This window comes from Bos indicus x Bos taurus, chromosome 5 (genome assembly GCF_003369695.1).
Source record: "Bos indicus x Bos taurus breed Angus x Brahman F1 hybrid chromosome 5, Bos_hybrid_MaternalHap_v2.0, whole genome shotgun sequence".
Taxonomy (NCBI): domain Eukaryota; kingdom Metazoa; phylum Chordata; class Mammalia; order Artiodactyla; family Bovidae; genus Bos; species Bos indicus x Bos taurus.
The window spans coordinates 8,841,490-8,863,703 of NC_040080.1; the positions used below are offsets into that span (position 1 = coordinate 8,841,490).

The window sequence follows — 22,214 nt, forward strand, 5'->3', positions numbered from 1 at the left end:
TCCCATGGACGGAGGAGCCTGGTGGGCTGCAGTCCATAGGGTCGCTAAGAGTCGGACAGGACTGAGTGACATCACTTTCACTTTTCACTTTCATGCATTGGAGAAGGAAATGGCAACCCACTCCAGTGTTCTTGCCTGGAGAATCCCAGGGACGGGGGAGCCTGGTGGGCTGCCGTCTATGGGGTCGCACAGAGTCGGACACGACTGAAGCGACTTAGCAGCAGCAAAGGAATATAGATACTATTGTGATTGATATCTGTAATCGTTCATTTTAAAAAAATGCATGGTCTTCTTTGTTAGAAATTTTGTATCATTCTCTTTTCTCCTTGAAGTCATATTTCTATTTCACATCTCACAGAATTTTTCCTAACAGAAAGTATGCTTATGCTTGAAAGCCTTCTCTACGTGAAATATGTATATAAATTGTGATTATTTTTCTAAATTGTCTGCAACCAGAGGCTTTAAGTGGAAAAATAGTCCCTTTAGATTGACTTATCATTGTAATTATTTTTAGTACACAGTCAATCACAACCACATAAATGTATTATACATTTTTATAAATACTTATTAAACATAAAGAATAAAATTTTATTGGAAGGACATGTTTTTTATGAACTACATGAAACTGTTCATTTACCACATGTGAATATTACTTATTGCTTGAAATAAACAAGGTTCAATGAAAATTCTGTTTCTGTTTTACATTTTTATAGATATAAATGCTGAGAAGACTTGTTCACATAAAATTGTCGGTGGGAATAGAAGGTGTTTTATTATAGCAGTGTCAATCAATTCTATGATTTCTTTCCAAGTAATATGCCCAGAATTATACAGTGATTTATTATAAAAATGTTTTCCATCACTTGTCAACTGTTAACATGATTAGGTCTTTCTTCATTGTTGAAAGCAAAGGATTGGAAACAGCCTACTTAGGAAAAGACTTGTTAAACAGTCACTGGGAGCAATTTATGTTCTCAATTTCTGGGAATAATACCAAAAAACTTTCGCTAAAATGTATCAAATGACTATCAATTATACTGGTTACACATTAAGGTAACCCAATATACTCAGAATGTGTGGGAAAAATAAAAACACTAATTGCAATGTACCTGTCAACACAAATGTTTCTGAGAAATGATTCTTTGTGTGTGTCATATGCTTTAAATGAATTTTCATCAAATCTTCAGAACTGCAGGTTTGTTTCATTCAATTACTGGAAAATATTTATCATATTTACATAGTTTACAAAGCTGGTCCTCATTGTCAAAACAACCAGTCAAATCAGATTTAAACTTCCTTTCAGAAAACATTTTACTTTATTTAAATACACATGGAAACAGCCATCACTCTGGTTGTATTAACACTCTCAAAGCTAAGGCACAAAGCCTTGCCCAAGCGTGTTGCATTGGTGGAACTCCCCTTAGGGCTTCCCTCGTAGCTCAATCGGTAAAGATTCTGACTGCAATGCAGGAGATCCAGGTTTGATCCCTGGGTCGGGAAGATCCTCTGGAGAAGGAAATGGGAAGCCACCCCAGTATTCTTGCCTGGAGAATCCTATGGACAGAAGAGCCTGGCAGGCTCCAGTCCATGGGGTCATATGAGTCAGACACGGCTTAGTGACGACACCACCACCACCACAAAGGCTTGCCCTGAGTGTGTTGCGCTGGTGGAATGAGGTGCTTCTATGCCCGATGATTTCTTTGCTCTTCTCTTCTGGGACTCTTCCCCAGGAATGACGCATTCTTTGACAGTACCAGGGGGTGGGAAGCAAGAGGACACTGTCCTGCTTCTCCATACTGTGATACATCTGAGTACCACACATCCTGGTGTGGCCCCAAAGGCCCGTGACTTATGCCATGCTTTCTGAGAGAAAGAAATACGTGTAAGACGGGACAAACTTTGAAGCTGTGCTTTGGGTTTTTCATGCCTTGAAGAAAAGAAGCTTCCCTACACCAGTCTTTTTTACTATTGTTTGGTGCCTCGGAGATTCTTATTCTTGTAGCTGAAGGGAAGATGCTCCATGATTAGGTGGGTGAAGAAAATGTCTTTCTTTGTAAAGTGGGAGAAAATTGATTATGAAAGGAGGAGGAAAAGAACTAGCCAGATGCTTCTGCATAGCTGCATTCTCAGGCAGGTCAGTTTTTGGTAAGAATATATACAAAACTTGCGGATCTGAAAGTTACATCCTTTATAGCTGTCTTAAGTGAAGAGGAACTAAAAAGCCTCTTGATGAAAGTGAAAGTGGAGAATGAAAAAGTTGGCTTAAACCTCAGCATTCAGAAAACGAAGGTCATGGCATCCAGTCCCATCACTTCATGGGAAATAGATGAGGAAACAGTGGAAACAGTGTCAGACTTTATTTTTCTGGGCTCCAAAATCACTGCAGATGGTGACTGCAGCCATGAAAATAAAAGACGCTTACTCCTTGGAAGGAAAGTTATGACCAACCTAGATAGCATATTCAAAAGCAGAGACATTACTTTGCCAACAAAGGCCCATCTAGTCAAGGCTATGGTTTTTCCTGTGGTCATGTATGGATGTGAGAGTTGGACTGTGAAGAAGGCTGAGTGCTGAAGAATTGATGGTTTTGAACTGTGGTGTTGGAGAAGACTCTTGAGAGTCCCTTGGACTGCAAGGAGCTCCAACCAGTCCATTCTGAAGGAGATCAGCCCTGGGATTTCTTTGGAAGGAATGATGCTGAAGCTGAAACTCCAGTACTTAGGCCACCTCATGTGAAGAGTTGACTCATTGGAAAAGGCTCTGATGCTGGGAGGGATTGGGGGCAGGAGGAGAAGGGGACGACAGAGGAATAGATGGCTGAATGGCATCACTGATTCAATGGACGTGAGTCTGGGTGAACTCCAGGAGTTGGTGATGGACAGGGAGGCCTGGCGTGCTGGGGTCGCAAATAGTCGGACACGACTGAGCGACTGAACTGAACTGAACTGATGCCCACCTAACCCTTGGGAAGTCTTTAAATACCCCCTGAAGTGTGTATACTACTTTGAAGATAGATTCTTAGACTTTTTGTGGTGCCCAATAACATGCTGGGATATAGTTGATTCTAATACTTTCATTTACATAGTACTTAACATAGGAAGGAAAGTGATACTGACTACAAAAATCATTAAATTCAGCAAATAGATATAAACAAAAATAGCTTATCTTCATTGGCATGTTCTTTTTCTTTAAATTTTTCAAATAAAAAATTTGTTTAAAGTTTCTTTTTCTCAAAAAACCTGTATATTTCTGATTACTTTTGCCTGGAACACATGAAATTCACACCATAGTAATAAAGTTCTTTTAAGTATTAAAATAATTATAGATGTTACTCCTGCTTTGCTAGAATTTCATTTGAGTAATTTTCACATTTTCAAACTCTGTTTTCTATATTATACCTTATTTTTTAAATGATTCAAATAATAAAACTGTAAAATAGAATCATTGATGGGAGAAAGGGCTAGAAATGAAGCTGTATTTTTAAAATCTGTCCAAACTTGTCAGTTATGATAAAGGGATATATTAAATGATTAATACTCATTGGTTACCACTGGCGCATAATGTTTTGTAGACAAAATGGATCGTCAGAAGTGATTAACTGAAAAATTGTGAGCCAGTGTGAAAACATGACTACTTTTTTGTCAAAGTAAAATCTTAGCTTTATGTTGTTGACAGAAAACACTTCCAAGGCAGGACAGAAACAAGAGCAGTGTCAAGACATGGAGGTGCCCAGTGGAACTGTCTTGTCCCAGGAAACACCCATCAAGATTAATGCTTGGAAATCGACAGAGGTGAGTCGTCACCGTGGTTTCCTATTGCTGCTCTAACAAGTTCCCAGAAGCCTAGTGCCTTAAGTCAACACAAAAGTGGCATTTGACAGTCCTGTAGGTTAGAAGTCTGACCCAGGGATCACTGGGCTAGAATCCAGGTGTCTACAGGGCTGCATTTCTTTCTGGAGCCCTGAAGGGAAATTTTGTTTTCTTTCTTTTTCGAGCCTCAGGGAAGAGAAACTATCTTCCTTTAACTTTGCTTTTGATACCTTCTGTTATTCAAAATTGTATTAACAAAGTTTTCCTTTATACTTTGTGTCTTAAAAAATCTTAAGAAAAAAATTTTTTATCCTAATATAAGAAAAGTCTCTTATTTTTTCTTCTAAATGAAAGTGAAAGTTGCTCAGTTGTGTCTGACTCATTGTGACTCCCATGGACTACATAGTGCATGGAATTCTCTAGACCAGAATACTGGAGTGAGTAGCCTTTCCCTTCCCCAGGGGATCTTCCCAACCCAAAGATCGAACCCAGGTCTCCTGCCTGGCAGGCGGATTCTTTACCAGCTGAGCCACAAGGGAAGCACTTTATGCACTCTAGAATTTTACTATATAGTGTTAAGATAGGGGTCTTATTTTATTTTATTTGCACGCCCTGTGGGTAAGCAAGGGCTTCCCAGGTGGCTGTCTTGTAAAGAATCCGCCTGCCAATGCAGGAGACACAGGTTTGATCCCTGGATTGGGAAGATCCTCTGGAGGAGGAAATGGCAGCCCACTTCAGTATTCTTGTCTGGAAAATCCCATGGACAGAGGAGGTTGGCAGGCTACAGTCCATGGGGCTGCAGAGTCAGACATGACTAAGCAACAGAGCATGCACTCATGGATAAATAATATTGAATTTATCAAAGAGTCCATCTTCCTCTATTCATGTAAACATTTTTATTGTGAAGTAATTATAGACTTATAGGATGTTGCAGAAATAGTACAGAGGCCCAGGTACACTTCACCCAGCTTTCCAGCAACAGTTTTAAATTTTAGTGAAGTCCAGGTTATCAATTTTTTACTTTATGGATCATGCTTTTGGTGTTGTATCTTAGAGCTCTTTGTCTATCCCAAGATCATGTAGGTTTTATCCTCTGTTTTCTTCTAAAAGCTTTATAGTTTCATGTTTTACATTTATATCTCTGATCTATTTTGGTTTAATTTTTGTGTAAGGTGTGAAGTATAGTTGAGATAAAAAAAAAAACAAAACATTTTTCTCTACTGATATCCAATTGTTTCAACACCATTGTTGAAAAGACTGAAATTTTACTCTAAGTGTTTAAGTGTAGATTTTCCTTATCTCTCTTCTTTCTCACCCTGCGAGACTCTCCAATGGACAAACTCTCACCTCTATTTAATTCTGAGACAGTTATCTCTGGTTCAAATATTTCCTACTGTTTATTTTTATTTTTCTCTCTTTCTTGAGCTCTTCTTATCTGAATATTAGTAATTCTATTTCTACCTTCATGTCTCTTCAGTTTTCTTGATAGACTCAATTTAATGGTTTCTTTTTTCTTCATGTAGAGTTTCTCAGTCTGATCTTCCAGTTTGATATTTGTTCTCGGCGAATCCATTCCACTGTTTATCCTGACTGTGTTCTCTGTTTCCACGTTCTGTTTTTACATTTGATATTTAATGTTTCTATTTCATTCTTTTTATTGTGTTTATTCCTGTTACATATTGCTTGTCCCTTTATTTATTTTAGTTTGTATACTAACTTTAAGTCCTTGGTCCATCTTTTCTAATATCTATACTTTGACAAAACCTGTAATTCAGTGTTTTTTTAAAATCGTTTTGGTCCTCAAATGACTGTTTACCCCTCGAGATTATGGCTGCTTTGTCTAGGACTGCTAGAGGTCAGACCTTAGTCCGTGTCAGCTCTGTCAGCTTAAGTGAGATGGGGGAGAAGTGGACTGCGGGGTGGAGAACACGTCCTTCCCCTCCCCTTTCCGTCCAAGAATACCAGAGTTAATCATTGCTCATTCTGAGGATCAGTGCCTCGGATTAGGTCTGTATCTTTAGCACCCCAAGAAGCAGCTTTAGAGGGAGGCACTCCTTCAGTGGTAAACCACCTGCCCCAGGGGATTGGAAGAGGAAGGGTGAAGAAGTGTCTTCTCAAGCCTGCCTGCTCAGTCCCATGGATTCTTCTCACCTGCTCAGGGTTTCTGCACTCACTGGAGGCACTCCCTTCAGAGGACAGCCCCTTTCTTTCGCTCATGTCAGAGATACTCCAGATCCAGTCTCCAGACCAAGGGATACTGTGGCTCAGTTGCTGGTGAAGTTTAGTCTGTGTCCTCTCGAACCCACTTGTGTAATACTTTGAGAAGCCAGAGTCCAAGGCTGTGACTGATGCCAGGTTAATTATTTCAGGTTCCTTTGTAAGTAGGGGAGCCCAATGCCCAGGCATCATTTTAAGCAGTCAGCCCATGTTCAGCACTCCTGTCCTCGATGATCATTTTAAATCTGTATTTACCCCTCTGGAACTGACCCTTTGGTTTTTTCTCTCTTTCTCTCTCTCTTTTTTTTTTTTTTCACTCAAAGATCCACAGCTTCAACCTCCTCACTGTCATGTGTTTGCATTCATGCTCTCATCTGTGAAGATGTTCGTCTTATCCTTTAGCATGATGATGCCTTTAATTCTCACACTTTTCTCTTTTCTTTTCCGTTGCTCTGTGTTTGGAGAACACATATCCCTGCAGTATGAGCAAGTAGAACGATTTTGACTGGAAATCTGTTCCAGTCAAGGCCCTATGAAATTGTCTCATTCGTTCGTTTTTCTGTTTTATGTATTTCTCCTACTAGAAAGAAAGGTCCGTTTCTAGAGCTTTGGAGACTTTTCTGGTCCATTATTGAATCCTCAGTTGCCCACTTTGTGTTAATGAAAAATGAAGTGCATGAATGAGGAGACAGTCAATGTTAGTGCCCTTCCCCTCTTTTCCTGTGATAGAGGCTTGTTCGGCCTCCTGCTCTGAGTGCTTCATTCAGGGTTTTGCCGGAGGTCTTATGAGGGGGTTGGAACTATTTCCTAGTCTTCTGTTCCCAGCCTTTTCCCCCTAGCCACTAGGTATCGGATTTACCTGATTTTCTAGTAGCTCAGAAAAGTGCATAGGATTAAAATTCCACTGTATCTTAATTGCAAAGTAGCCCACAGATTGAAAATCTATAGGTTATTTTCAAAGTTATGAGGTTAAGTCAAAATGATTTTAAAATTTGCCATCAGTTTATTTGCTGCTGCTGGCTTTTAAGGGAGAGAATAGACTTGAATAATCTTAGATGCTATGGAGTCTCACAAAGACATAAAATGTCACCTACTGGGTTTTTTGTTTTTTTTTTTTTAATATCAGTCTTTAAATTCTCATCATTATTGTTTTTTCTTTAGAGGAATCCACTGTAATTGATTTACATCATTTCACATCTTATATCCATGAGCAGAAAATGGTGCCCATCTCTCGAAGTTTAAAGCTAGATTTTCCTTTTTCAAAGCATGACTATGTCAGAACACTCTTCCGTCATCCCATTGACAAACATTGCTGTTATTACTGTCAAGAATACTTGATGCAATCCAACATGTCCTCTTCAGTAATCTTCTCTTGTAGCAGAAGACAAAACCTACCAAGATGAATAGTAAATCTAATTGTTGTTGCCAAATGTCCTGCATCTACATTAAAATTCTCATGTTCTTAATACAGAATGAGAAAGAAATGATATTGTTGATTGCTTTGGCAGAATGAGGGGTACTTAAAAAATCTTTTAAAAACTTTTAATAGCAACTTCTTTAACTATTCTCTTTCTACAAATGCAAAAATGATCTAAAAGCAGTAAGTAAAATTCTGAACAGAATAGGACTTTCAAAACCAAATAGTACTTGCCTCTGATACATTCAAAACTAGAGAAAGCCTTTAAATTTATGACACTTAGACATGGATGAGTTCTGTCTTTGCATACTGTCCAGAAATTTTATTATTAAATTTGCTAATTAGTAAGGCTATTTGTAGCTTTTCATCAGCTCAAAAGACCTTCCTCTTTTCCTACTTGAGAAGATCCAACAATGAGGTTATGATTTTTTTGGCTCTCAGTTGTTTCCATAGCAACAGTTAGGGATGCTATAAATTGGTTCACACAAAATTAAAGCTGACCAAAGCCTTCAGTGTAGTTCTGAGTTACTAAATCGCTAGTGACAGAAGAAAAATGTTTATTTCTTACTGCCTCTGTTTATTATTTATTAAGTGAAGAGTAAACAATTTTTATTCTTGAGTCTATTAACATATATCATTTATGATATTTGCAAAAATTTGAACATATCAAAGCTGTTAGAGAAATGAACATTATACTTATTATGTTAATTCATCTTCCTTTTACCTCTTTTTTGCATCTTTGCTTTGTGCTTAAAAGTCATTTGTTTCCATTTTTATATTTTTATTCTTTTTAAATTAGAAAATACTGAGAAAAGTTTAAACAATATAAAAGGGTAAGAACTTATTTATCTCATGTTGTATTCTTGATGTATAAATTAATCTTAATTTATTTAACCCATCCCTGTTGGTAATCATTTTGGGATTTTTTTAATGTTTTTGTCTATTAAAAGCAGTGTTGCAATAACAACCTTGTACATGCATTTTTATGATGCTGTCCCAAAAGTGGAATTGCTGAAAGGTTATATTTATTTTTAGTTTTGAAAAGTACTGCCAAATTGTCCTCCCAAAAGTTGCACCACTTTATATCCACCAAAAGTGTATCCCCTCATCTTTGTATATACTGAGTATTATCAAATTTCTACATCTTTGTCAATCTAAAAGGTAGAAAAATCTTGTTTAAATTTCTTTTATCTTAATTGTAAGTTTGAACAACTTACCACGTGTTTATTGGGCTTTGTGTTTCTTTTTATTTATTTATTAATTCATGTCTTTTGCCCATTTTTCCACTTGGTTTCTATCTTTTTCTTTATCAGTTACTAGAGCTATTTGTCTGTTAAATATTTAACCCATTATCTGGTCCTTTATCTAATCATTTTTAGTTTTCACTTGATTTTTTAAAATTTATTTATTTTTAATTGGAGGATAATTGCTTTACAGTGTTGTGTTGGTTTCTGCCATACATCAACATGAACCAGCCATAGGTACAATGGCCCCTACCTCTTGAACCTCCCTCCCACCTCCTACCCCATCCTAGCCCTCTACGTTGTCACAGAGTACCGGATTTGAGCTCCCTGCATCATACAGCAAATTCCCACTAGCTCTCTATTTTACATATGGTAAAATATGGGCCATAAAGAAAGCTGAGCACTGAAGAATTGATGCTTTTGAACTGTGGTGTTGGAGAAGACTCTTGAGAGTCCCCTGGACTGCAAGGTGATCCATCCAGTCCATCCTAAAGGAAATCAGTCCTGAATATTCATTGGAAGGACTGATGCTGAAGCTGAAACTCCAATACTTTGGCCACCTGATGCAAAGAGCTGACTCACTGGAAAAGACCCTGATGCTGGGAAAGATTGAGGGCAGGAGGAGAAGGGGACAACAGAGAATGAGATGGTTGGATGGCATCACCGACTCAATGGACATGAGTTTGAGTAAACTCTAGGAGTTGGTGATAGACAGGGAAGCCTGATGTGCTGGAATTCATGGGGTCGCCAAGAGTCAGACACGACTGAGCGACTGAACTGAACTGAATGTATATGTTTCAGTGCTGCTCTCCCAATTCATCCCATCCTCTTCTTCTCATTGTGTTCACAACTTTGCTCACTATGTTTGCATTTCCACCACTGCCCTGCATGGAGATTCATCAGCACCACTTTTCTGAATTCCATATACATGCGTTAATATACAATATTTGTTTTTTTCTTTCTGTCCTATTTCACTTTGTATAATAGGCTCTAGGTTTATCCACCTCATTAGAACTGACTCAAATGCATTCTTTCTTATGGCTGAGTAATATTCCATTATATATGTACAACTTCTTTATCCATTTATCTGTCAATGGAAACCTAGGCTGCTACCATGTTCTAGCTATTGTAAATAGTGCTGTGATGAACATTGGGATATAAGTGTCTTTTTCAATTCTTGTTTCCTCAGGGTATGTGCCCAGTAGTGGAACTGCTGGGTCATATGGTAGTTTTATTTCTAGTTTTTTAAGGAATCTCCATACTGTTCTCCATAGAGGCTTTATCAATTTACATTCCCACCAACAGAGCAAGAGGTCCCCTTTTCTCCACACCCGCTCCAGCATTTATTGTTTGTAGATTTTTTGATAATGGCCCCTCTGACTGGTGTGAGGTGATACCTCATTGTAGTTTTGATTTACTTTTATCTAAATGAGTGATGTTGAGCATCTTTTCATGTGTTTATTGGCCATCTGTATGTCTTCTTCGGAGAAATGTCGGTTTAGGTCTTTGCCCCTTTTTTCACTGGGCTGTTTGTTTTCCTGATGTTGAGCTGTATGAGCTGCTTATATTAATGTATTCTGTAGATTAATCCTTTGTCATTCATTTGATTTTTTACTTTATTTATGGCTTTTTTTTTTGCCTTTTAAAAATAAAAACACATTATCCACCACCCACCCCCACCCCACCCATGTTTCGCCTTTACTGTCATACCGCTACCACATTCCACTTCTAACGTCAGAGACATGGGTTTTCTATACTTCAGGGAATTCTCTGACAGCTGGATGGCCTACAATTTAATCTATTTCTGATGCTTTCTCCTGGAGACAGCATCAGATCCCACAGGCTAAGGGCTCAGTCCACAGCACTTCTTCCCCCCGCCTCTGCTTCAGATCCAATTGCAGGTCCCAGGTTGGCACCCATACTTTTGGCTGGCCGCTATAAATCCACGTCCCAGTGACCCCTTCCTGGGGTTCGATCATTTGATAAAACAGCTTTTAGCAGTATTTGCTTACATAGTCCGGGAAAGTTACATTTATCGGTTTATTATATAATAAAGAATATATAAAGAACACAAATGAACAGGCAGATGAAGAAATATGTAAGCTGAGATTGAAAAATGCACCCAAAGCCATTTTGTGTGCAGGAGCTTCTGTAGCCACGGAATTGGGTGTACTAGTCTCCCAGCATGCAGTTGTGTTCACCAACCCAGAAGTTCTTTGTACTATGTACCTAGGATTTTTTAGTGGAAGCTTCATCATATAAGCATGATCGATCATTAACTGAATCTCCAACCCACCTCCTTTCTTGGAAGGTTAGGGCTGAAAGTTTCAAGTGTCTAACCATGGCTTGAGCTTTCTCATGGCCAGTCCCCATTTTGAAGCCTTGAAGAACCCGCCAAGAGTCCCTTCATTAGAACAAAAGATACTCCTATCACCCAGGAAATTCCAAGGGTTTTCGGAGCTCTGTGCCAGGAACTATGGTTGTTGTTGGCGGTGGTGGTTGTTTAGTTGCTAAGTCATGTCCAACTCTGTGACCCCACGGACTATAGAGATATACAGGGGAATCTCTATAGCTTTCTCTCAAATTTGCTATGAACCTAAAACTAATCTAAAAAATAGTCTCTTGAAATAAAAAGCTGGGGTGACATTTTATAAAGTCTTAGACTAGAGAAAGTATTTCTAAAAATAACTTCATATCTGCTGCTCCTGCTAAGTCGCTTCAGTCGTGTCCGACTCTGTGCGATCCCATAGACGGCAGCCCACCAGGCTCCCCCATCCCTGGGATTCTCCAGGCAAGAACACTGGAGTGGGTTGCCATTTCCTTCTCCAACTTCATATCTAGATGCCATATCTAGAGCAGAATTTGACTACATTAAAATTGGACTTCTATAAGATTGTGATATTGTGATCATAGGAAGAAAGACACATTTGGTCTTGTCCATGGGTCCTGAACTTCCCAGGTGGTACAGTGGTAAAGAATCTGCCTGCCAGTGCAGATTTAGAGATGTGTTTGATCCTTGGCTCAGGAAGATCCTCTGGAGACAGAAATAGCAACCCACTGCGGTATTCTTGCCTGGGAAATCCTATGAACTGCACCATGTCAGGCTCCTCTGTCCTCCACTCTCTCTCAGAGTTTGCTCAAATTCATGTCCATGGAGTTGGTGATGCTACCTTACCATCTCATCCTCTTTCACCCCCTTCTTTTGCCTTCAATCTTTCCCAGCATCAGGGTCTTTTCCAATATCAGCTCTTTGCATCAGGTGGCTAAAGTACTGGAGCTTCAGCTTCAGCATCAGTCCTTTCAATGAATATTCAGGACTGATTTCCTTTAGGATTGACAGCTTTGATCTCTTTGCTGTCCAAGGGACTCTCAAGAGTCTTCTCCAGCACCACAGTTCAAAAGCATCAATTCTTGCGTGCTAAGCCTTCTTTATGGTCCAACTCTCACATCCGTACTTGACTACTGGAAAAACCGTAGCTTTGACTATGCAGACCTTTGTTGGCTAAGTGATGTCTCTGCTTTTTAGTACTGTGTCTGGGTTTGTCATAACTTTCCTTCCAAGGAGCAAGTGTCTTTTAATTTCATGGCTGCAGTCACCATCTACAGTGATTTTGAATCCCAAGAAAATAAAATCTGTCACTGCTTCCACTTTTTCCCCTTCTATTTGCCATGAGGTGATGGGACTAGATGCCATAATTTTTGTTCTTTAATGTTGAATTTCAAGCCAGCTTTTTCACTGTCCTCTTTCATCCTCATCAGGAGTGTCTTTAGTTCCTCTTCACTTTCTGCCATTAGAGTGATATTATCTGCATATCTGAGGTTATTGATATTTCTCCCAGCAATCTTGATTCCAGCTTATGATTCATCCAGCCTGGCATTTTGCATGATATACCCTGAAGACTGTTGAGAGTCCTTTGGACTGCAGGGAGATCAAACCAGTCAGTCCTAAAGGAAATCAACCCTGAATATTGATTGGAAGGACTGATGCTGAAGTTGAAGCTCCAATACTTTGGCCACTTGATATGAACATCTGACTCAGTGAAAAAGACCCTGATGCTGGAAAAGACTGAGGACAAGAAGAGAAGGGAGTGACAGAAGATGAGATGGTTAGATGGCATCGCCAACTCCATGGACATGAATTTGAGCAAACTGGGGGAGAGAGTGAAGGACAGGGGATCCTGGCATGCTGCAGTCCATAGGGTCACAAAGAATTAGACATGATTTATCTACTGAACTCTACATTAGAAAATAATAAGCAGGGTGATGATATACAGCCTTGGCCTACTCTTTTCCCAATTTTAAACTAATCAGTTGTTCCATGTCCAGTTCTAACTGTTGCTTCCTTGACCTGCATACAAGTTTCTGAGGAGACAAGTATGGTGGTCTGGTATTCCCATCTCAAAAAATTTCCAATTTGTTGTGATCCACATAGTCATAGGCTTTAGCGTAATCAATGAAGTAGAAGTAGATGTTTTTTGAATTCCCTTGCTTTCTCTATGATCCAGCGAATGTTGGCAATTTGATCACTGGTTCCTTTCCTCTTGGAAACCCACGTTGTACATTTGGAAGTTCTGCTGAAGCCTAGCTCAAAGGATTTCAAGCATAGCCATGCTAGCATGCAAAATGAACACAATTGTACAGTAGTTTGAACATTCTTTAGCATTGCCTTTCTTTGGGATTGAAGTGAAAACTGACCTTTTCCAGTCCTGTGGCCACTGCTGAGTTCTCCGAATTTGCTAACATATTGATTGGAACACTTTAACAGCAGTATCTTTTAGGATTTGAAATAGCTCAGCTGGAATTCCATCACTCCACTAGCTTTGATCCTTCCTAAGGCCCACTTGACTTCACACTCCGGTATGTCTGGCTCTAGGGGAGTGACCACACCATTGTGGTTATCTGTGTCATTAAGACCTTTTTTGTATAATTCTTCCGTGTATTCTTGCCACATCTTCTTAACCTCTTTTGCTTCTGTTAGATCCTTGCCATTTCTGTCCTTTATTGTGCCCATTCTTGCATGACATGTTCCCTTGACATTTCCGAATTTCTTAAAGAGATCTCTAGTCTTTCCCATTCTATTGTTTTCTTCTATTTCTTTGCATTGTTCATTGAAGAAAGGCTTCTAATCTCTCCTTGCTATTCTCTGGAACTCTGCATTCAGTTGGGTGTATCTTTCCCTTTTTGTCTTGCCTTTCGCTTCTCTTCCTCAGCTATTTGTAAAGCCTCCTCAGACAACCACTTTGCCTTTACTGCTTGGCAATAAAAAGGAACAAGTTATTGATGCATGCAACAACTTGGATGACTCTCTGGGAATTATGCCAGGTGAAAAAAACCAATCTCCAAAGGTTACATCCTGTATGATTCCATTTATATAACATTCTTCAAATGTCAGAATTACAGAAATGAACACACTAGTAGCTGTTGGGAGCAGGGCATGGTAATAAAAAAAAGCATCAGGAAGGAGACTTATGGTGATGGAAATCTTGTGTATTTTGACCATAACAATGTCAGTATCCTGAATATGATTTTGTTCTATAATTTCGCACAATGTTACTTATAGGGGAAACTGTGTAAAGGACACACAAGATCTCTCTGTGTTATTTCTTACAACTGAATGTGAATATACAATGATTTCAGAATATTGATGAATTATAAAAAGTTGCAAATCACCTGGAAAATGGTTTGACAGTTTCTAAAGATGTTAAAAATAAATCTATTCTATGACTGAGCCATTCTCCTCCCGTGTAGATATCCAGGAGTAACAAATACAGTTGTCCACAAAAAGATTCATGCAAGAATGTCCATAGAGCTTTATTCATAATAGCTGAAACGTGGAAACAACCAAAATGTCCATGTGCAGGAGAGCAGATAAACAAATTGTGATATTTTCATACAGTGTTATACTTTTTACAGAAAAAAGTACCAATACACCCAAAACATGGATGAATCTCACAAATACTATGTTAAGCAGTGGGAATCAGATACAAAAGAATACGTAATGTATGGCTACGTTTATATGAAGTCCAAGAACAGGCAAACATTGATGGTGGTATAAAGTATAATACTCTTTACTGGTGATGAGAGGATGGTATCAACAGGAAAGGATCTTGAGAGAACTTTCTGGAGTGAAGGAAATGTGATTACTTAAGTATACACAGAATATTAAGTTATTGAGCTTTATACTTACAGTTTTGCATTTTACTGTTTGTTAATTATGCCTCAGTAATTACTGAAAAAAACATTTTCCCCTATTCATGGGGGAAGAAAGACAAGTCATCCAATCCCACTGTGAAGACTTTGTTTGGATCCTTCTCCAGACAAGCTGTAGAAAAACCTATTTATGACAGTTGTGTTAAATTGAAAGTCTGAACAGTTTATCATTATTGATGACATTGAGTTATTGTGACGTTCATCAGTTCAGTTCAGTCGCTCAGTCGTGTTCAGCTCTTTGCAACCCCATGGACTGCAACACATCAGGCCTCCCTGTCCGTCACCAACTCCCAGAGTTTACTCAAACTCATGTCCGTTGAGTCAGTGATGCCATCCAACCATCTCATCCTTTGTCATGCCCTTCTCCTCCCGCCTTCAGTCTTTCCCAGCTCTTTTCAAATGAGTCAGTTCTTCACATCAGGTGGTGGTCAAAGTATTGGAATTTCAGCTTCAGCATCAGTCATTCTAATGAATATTCAGGACTGATCTCCATTAGGATGGACTGGTTGTATGTCCTTGCAGTCCAAGGGACTCTCAAGAGTCTTCTCCAACACCACAGTTCAAAAGCATCAATTCCTCTGTACTCAGCTTTCTTTATAGTCCAATTCTCAGATCCATACATGACTACTGGAAAACCATAGCTTTGACTAGACGGACCTTTGTTGCCAAAGTAATGTTTCTGCTTTTTAATATGCTGTCTAGGTTGCTCATAGCTTTTATTCCAAGGAGCAAGCATCTTTTTAATTTCATGGCTGCAGTCACCATCTGCAGTGATTTTGGAGCCCAGAAAAATAAAGTCTCTCACTGTTTCTACTGTTTCCCCATCTATTTACCTTAAGTGATGGGACCAGATGCCATGATCTTAGTTTTCTGAATGTTGAGTTTTAAGCCAACTTTTTCACTCTCTTCTTTCACTTTCATCAAGAGCCTCTTTAGTTCTTTGGTTTATGCCATAAGGATGGTGTCATCTGCAAATCTGAGGTTATTGATATTTCTCCCTGTAGTCTTGATTCCAGCTTATGCTTCTTCCAGCCCAGCGTTCCTCATGATATACTCTGCATATAAGTGAAATAAGCAGGGTGATAATATACAGCCTTGACGTACTCCTTTCCCGATTTGGAACCAGTCTGTTGTTCCATGTCCAGTTCTAACTGTTGCTTCCTGATCTGTATACAGATTTCTTAGGAGGCAGGTCAGGTGGTCTGGTATTCCCATCTCTTTCAGAATTTTCCACAGTTTGTTGTGATCCACACAGTCAAAGGCTTTGGCATAGTCAATAAAGCAGAAATAGATGTTTTTCTGGAACTCTCTTGCTTTTTCAGTGATCCAATGGCTGTTGGCAATTTGATCTCTGGTTCCTCTGCCTTTTATAAATCCAGCTTGAACACCTGAAAATTCACGGTTCACATACTGTTGAAGCCTCGCTTGGAAAATTTTGAGCATTACTTTACTAGCATGTGAGATGAATGCAATTGTACAGTAGCTTGAGCATTCTTTGCCGTTGCCTTTCTTAGAGATTGGAATGAAAACTAACCTTTTCCAGTCCTGTGGTCACTGCTGAGTTTTCCAAATTTGCTGGCATATTGAGTGCAGCACTTTCACAGCATTATCTTTTATAGGTGTAAACACAGCTATTATTGTTAGAGTTCTTATCATTTGAGATACATATTGAAATAAGTGATATATCTAAGATTTGCTTCAAAATAAAATAGATGGGAAGTGGTAAAGATACAAATGAAACAAGACTGGTTGAGTTGATTCTTGTTTAACCTACTTGACTGGATTATTGTCTGCTTTCTTTACTCCGTGATAAAAAGTTTAAAATTTTAAACATGGATAAAAGACACACACAGGTAACTTTAAAACAGAATCTGCCTCTGAGATAGTAAGTTCTAAGGATGCTCAAGAAGTGGTAGGGAAAGTTAATCCCTCAGAGAAATCATTGCTTATCTGCACTAGGTAGCAAAGAGCAATTTTTTTCATACTTAGAAGGTACAGATTGCTTTTTTACTTATTTATTTATATTAATTGGAGTATAGTTGATTTAAAATATTTTGTTAATTTTGGACTACAGCATAGTAATCCAGTATTTTTACAGATATACTCCATTAAAAGTTATTACAAGACAATGGCTGTCATCTCCTGTGCTATCACAATATATCCTTGTTGCTTGTCTGTTTTATCCATGGTGGTTGGCATCTCTTAATCCCATGCTCGTAGTATGCCCCTCCGCCTTGCCTCTTCTCTTGGTAACCGTTAGTTGTTTTTTATATATGAGAGTCTGTTTTGCATATACATTTATTTGCATTATTTTAATATTCCACATGTAAGTGATGTCGAACAATATTTGTCTTTCTCTGTCTGACATTTCACTAAGCATAATATTCTCTTGGTCCAGCCACATTGCTGCAGGGAGAGGGGATTTTTAAGGGTAGAAAACCACTCAACACTCAGTGGACACCCAAGTGTAGATAACTTCTGTGCTAATTTTCAATCCAAATGTATGATAATGTTAGCACATACAGACACATTGTGTCTACGTAAATTGTCCATTTGCTGTAGCAAATTGGAGCAATGGGATTAATTTTTTTCTACTTTCGTGTTCTCTTTTGCTTTCCATAAGGACCTGATGTTATTTTGTGAGGATGATCCAAAGCCAGTTTTGCCGATAATTCCTACTTCCATTGTCTCATCAATGGCGCAGTTGTCAGAAGGGCAAACAGATGTTTATAATCTCTGGGATACAGGTAAATTAAAGAATAAAAATTGTACTCAGAAACGTGAATAAGAAACACTGGACAGATATTGTTTTTCGTCAGATTTTATTTTGTGAAATATAGCAACAGTGGCTTTAACTTTGGTCCTGTGGGAAAAGATTAACATGGATAAATTCAGTCCACACAGGGTCCAAGAATCTTGTTTTACTATTTGTTTCAATGTTTTTGTCTGTTTTGCTTTATTCATTTTCATTGTTTCATTTCAAAAATTATTAACTACAAATGTTAAATCTTTTATATTTGTAAATTTTTTTTCTTTAAAGCATAAAGTTCATTTTAGCTCCTTTTCTTGTTTGTATTAATCTTCTCTTTGATGAAGAGCTTATATTTTTCAGAAGCAAGCATTAGATGAAAATGTGAGAAAGTGTGAAGCATGGTGTCCCACAGATTGGTTAATGATCTCTTGAGTAATTAACACTAGAGAATGGCACAGTGCACTACTGGCCTCCAGTAAATTACACTATCGAATTCCAGCCAGGCTCTACTGCTACTCAAGATCTGATTGATCCACTGTCCAGCCACTCCAGCCTGTCTGTTCTCCATGAACTCAGTTTCCAATACATTCTTCCCTTGATTTTCTCAGGAAAAAAGGATAAAAGGTCTGTGAAGATGAACAAAACGTTCCGAGTAGTTTTTATCTGCTCATATATCTTTGCTTTTATTTTCATCCAGGCATCCTTTTCACAGAGTTGGCTCCTTATATTCCGAGTTTCATCTTCTCCCTCATCTTTGGACCATGCACCTTAGTTTCCCATTATATAGAGTCCCAATATCCAAAATATTAAAACTGAAGTTTATTAGTATAGTTTTACTGTAAAAGTTCACTTGTATATAGTTTTCTTATAAAGCCAGTTCCGAGACTGGTGAGGATATTTTAATCAACCCAGAAACAAGAAATTGTGGGTTATGGTGATATTTGTAGTATAAGGTTGGCGTTATTCACATAAATAATTGGTTATAAGTGGTAACAATTTTTTAGACAGCATGCTTTTATTCTTAGAATACACTTTATGTAAATTGGTCCAGATCCAGAAATTTGAAAGAAAACGTAAGGAAAATGTTTTTGTGTTTTAATATCTCCTAACATTTCCATCCCCTAATATTTTTAATAGACTTTCTAAGAACAGTTTTAGGGTCACAGCAAAATTGAGGGAAGGTACCAAGATTTCCCCATATACCCCTCTTCCCCAAACAAGCGCCACATTCTGCACTCTCAGCATCCCACACCAGAGTGCTGCATTTGCTGCAAACAGTGAACCTACATTAACACTTTTCTTTTTAATCATCCAAAGACCATACTTTTTGTTAGTGTTCACTCTTGGTGGTGCACATTCTATGGGTTTTGACAAATGTATACAACACGTATCCACCATTACAGTATCCTACAGACTGCATCTCTGCCCTAAAAATCTATGCTCTGTCTGTTCTTTCCTCCCTCCTCTGTAACCCCTGAAAATCACTGACACTTTAAATATCTTCAGAGTTTTGCCTTTTTCCAGAAATTCATGAAGTTAGAATCATGTAGTATGTAACCTTTTCAGATGGCTTCTTTCAGTTAGTAATGTGCATTTAAGGTTCCTCCATGTCTTTTCATGGCTTAATAGTGCATTTTTTTTATTAGTGCTGAGTAAGATATATGAGGGAATTTATCCATTCACCTACTGAAGAACATCTTGGTTATGTCCAAGTTTTGGCAATTTTAGCTAAAGCTGCTGTAAATACTCCTGTGCAGGTTTTTGTGTTTCATGCTTCTCTCTGCCAGCGTTTTAAACAAGAAATTGAGTATAAATGAGCATCAGAAGCAACCCTTAAGAGGAAAAAAGTCACAAAGCATATCTCTTGAGAGATGATTCTACCCTTTTACTTGTTTAGGACTCATCTTAATTGGAGGAGCTTTTCCGATTTTTTTTAAAGATTTTTTTTTTTATGTGAACCATTTTTAAAATCTTTATTGAATTTCTGTTTTGGTCTTTTCTCCAGTCTTCCCTTCACACTGATCTCAGAGATAGCTTGCAAATGCAGATCTTAGCATTTCATTTTTTTCCAGCTTAAAACCTTTTAACAGTTCTCTACTGCCAGTAAGTCTAATTTTTTTTTTTTTTTTTTTTTTTACTGTCTTGTAAGACTTTTCATAGTCTGGTTCGGGCCAACCTTTACAGCCTCACCACCAATACTGCCAGTATTCACAATACTTTGTGACATTCTATTACTCTCTCCTTAGAATGTCTTTGTTCCAGTTACTTCAGCTGCGTAACACATCGCTCTAAAACTTTTGTGGCATAAAATAGCCATTTATTCTGCTCACAGATTCTCTGGGTCGGGAATTAGGACAGGGCACAGTGGGGGCGACTGGTCTCTGCTCCATGACGTATGTCTGGGCCTCAGCTCGCGAACACAGAGGCTGGGGACAGGAATCATCTGATGGCTCATCCACTCACTTGTTGGGTAACTGATGCTTGCTGTGTCCGCTGGGCCTCAGTTTCTCTCCACATGCGTCTCCTTATGTGGTCTCTCCCCGTGGGCTAGTTTGGGCATCCCTGTAGCACGGTGGCTGGGTTCCAAGGCTCAACATCCTGTGAAGGCAACGACCAAGCAGAGCGGAATAATTTCAAAAGCCACGCCAGGATACTTCCCCCACCCCATTCAGTTTATCAAGGCAATCGAGAAGTCTTTCCAAAGTTCAAGGGGAGGGTACGAAGATGCCTACCTCTCAATGGACAAGTGTCAATGTCATATTGAAAAAAAAGCATATGGAGTGGGAAGTGTATTAGCACAGTTGTCTTTGGAATATACAGTCTGCCACAATTCTTCACCAAATAATGAATGCTTAACAAAATCCTATTCAAACAGCAAGGCCCAGCTCGTTTGGCAGAAACCAACACATTTCTGTAAAGCATTTATCTTGCAATTAAAAAATAAATAAATTAAAAAAAACCCCAAAAACCAGCAAGGCACAGCTCAAATGTCACTATTGCTATAAAATCTTTCCACACACTAGTTTCTCCTTTCAATGTGTTCCCACAGGACTTTGCCCATACCCCCAAAATAGAATTTATAGTTTTGTATCATAATTATTTATTTAATAAGATTTATTTATTTTTACATTACCTAAATAATAAGTGAATATATTCTGATTTTTAAAATTCAAACCATGTAGATAGAACTAAAATCTCCCTTCCTTGTTTTGGCTGTTGTAAACAGTGTTGCAGTGAACACGGGGGTGCGTGTATCCTTTCAGACCATGTTTTTCTCCAGGTATATCCCCAGGAGTGGGATTGCAGGGCCATCAGTGAGTTCAGTTCAGTTCAGTCACTCAGTCGTGTCCGACTCTTTGCGACCCCAGCACGCCAGGCCTCCCTGTCCATCACCAACTCCCGGAGTTCACTCAGACTCACGTCCATTGAATCAGTGATGCCATCCAGCCATCTCATCCTCTGTCGTCCCCTTCTCCTCCTGCCCCCAATCCCTCCCAGCATGAGTCTTTTCCAATGAGTCAACTCTTCACATGAGGTGGCCAAAGTACTGGAGTTTCAGCTTTAGCATCATTCCTTGCAAAGAAATCCCAGGGCTGATCTCCTTCAGAGTGGACTGGTTGGATCTCCTTGCAGTCCAAGGGACTCTCAAGAGTCTTCTCCAACACCACAGCTCAAAAACATCAATTCTTTGGCACTCAGCCTTCTTCACAGTCCAACTCTCACATCCATACATGACTACTGGAAAAACCATACCCTTGACTAGACGGACCTTTGTTGGCAAAGTAATGTCTCTGCATTTGAATATGCTGTCTAGGTTGGTCATAACTTTCTTTCCAAGGAGTAAGCATCTTTTAATTTCATGGCTGCAATCACCATCTGCAGTGATTTTGGAGCCCAGAAAAATAAAGTCTAACACTGTTTCCACTGTTTCCCCATCTATTTCCCATGAAGTGATGGGGCCGGATGCCATGATCTTCGTTTTCTGAATGTTGAGCTTTAAGCCAACTTTTTTGCTCTCCACTTTCACTTTCATCAAGAAGCTTTTTAGTTCCTCTTCACTTTCTGCCATAGGGGTGATGTTATCTGCATATCTGAGGTTATTGATATTTCTCCTGGCAATCTTGATTCCAGCCTGTGTTTCTTCCAGTCCAGCATTTCTCATGATGTACTATGCATAGAAGTTAAATAAGCAGGGTGGCAATATACAGCCTTGATGTACTCCTTTTCCTATTTGGAACCAGTCTGTTGCTCCATGTCCAGTTCTAATTGTTGCTTCCTGACCTGCATACAGATTTCTCAAGAGGCAGGTCAGGTGCTCTGGTATTCCCATCTCTTTGAGAATTTTCCACAGTTTATTGTGATCCACACAGTCAAAGGCTTTGGCATAGTCAATAAAGCAGAAATAGATGTTTTCCTGGAACTCTCTTGCTTTTTCCATGATCCAGTGGATGTTGGCAATTTGAACTCTCGTTCGTCTGCCTTTTCTAAAACCAGCTTGAACATCTGGAAGTTCACGGTTCACGTATTGCTAAAGCCTGGCTTGGAGCATTTTGAGCATTACTTTA

General features: G+C 38.9%; 1 protein-coding gene across 1 annotated transcript in view; it reads left to right on the forward strand.

Annotated features, from left to right (window-relative positions):
- The window catches only part of ENTHD1 (ENTH domain containing 1), an 87,293-nt gene that overhangs the window by 27,808 nt on the left and 37,271 nt on the right, over positions 1 to 22,214 (forward strand). Inside the window, exons 3-4 of the mRNA XM_027543515.1 lie at positions 3,676 to 3,791; positions 17,521 to 17,644. Of these exons, the coding sequence (XP_027399316.1) occupies positions 3,676 to 3,791; positions 17,521 to 17,644 (240 nt within the window). The remainder of the gene's footprint in view (positions 1 to 3,675; positions 3,792 to 17,520; positions 17,645 to 22,214) is intronic.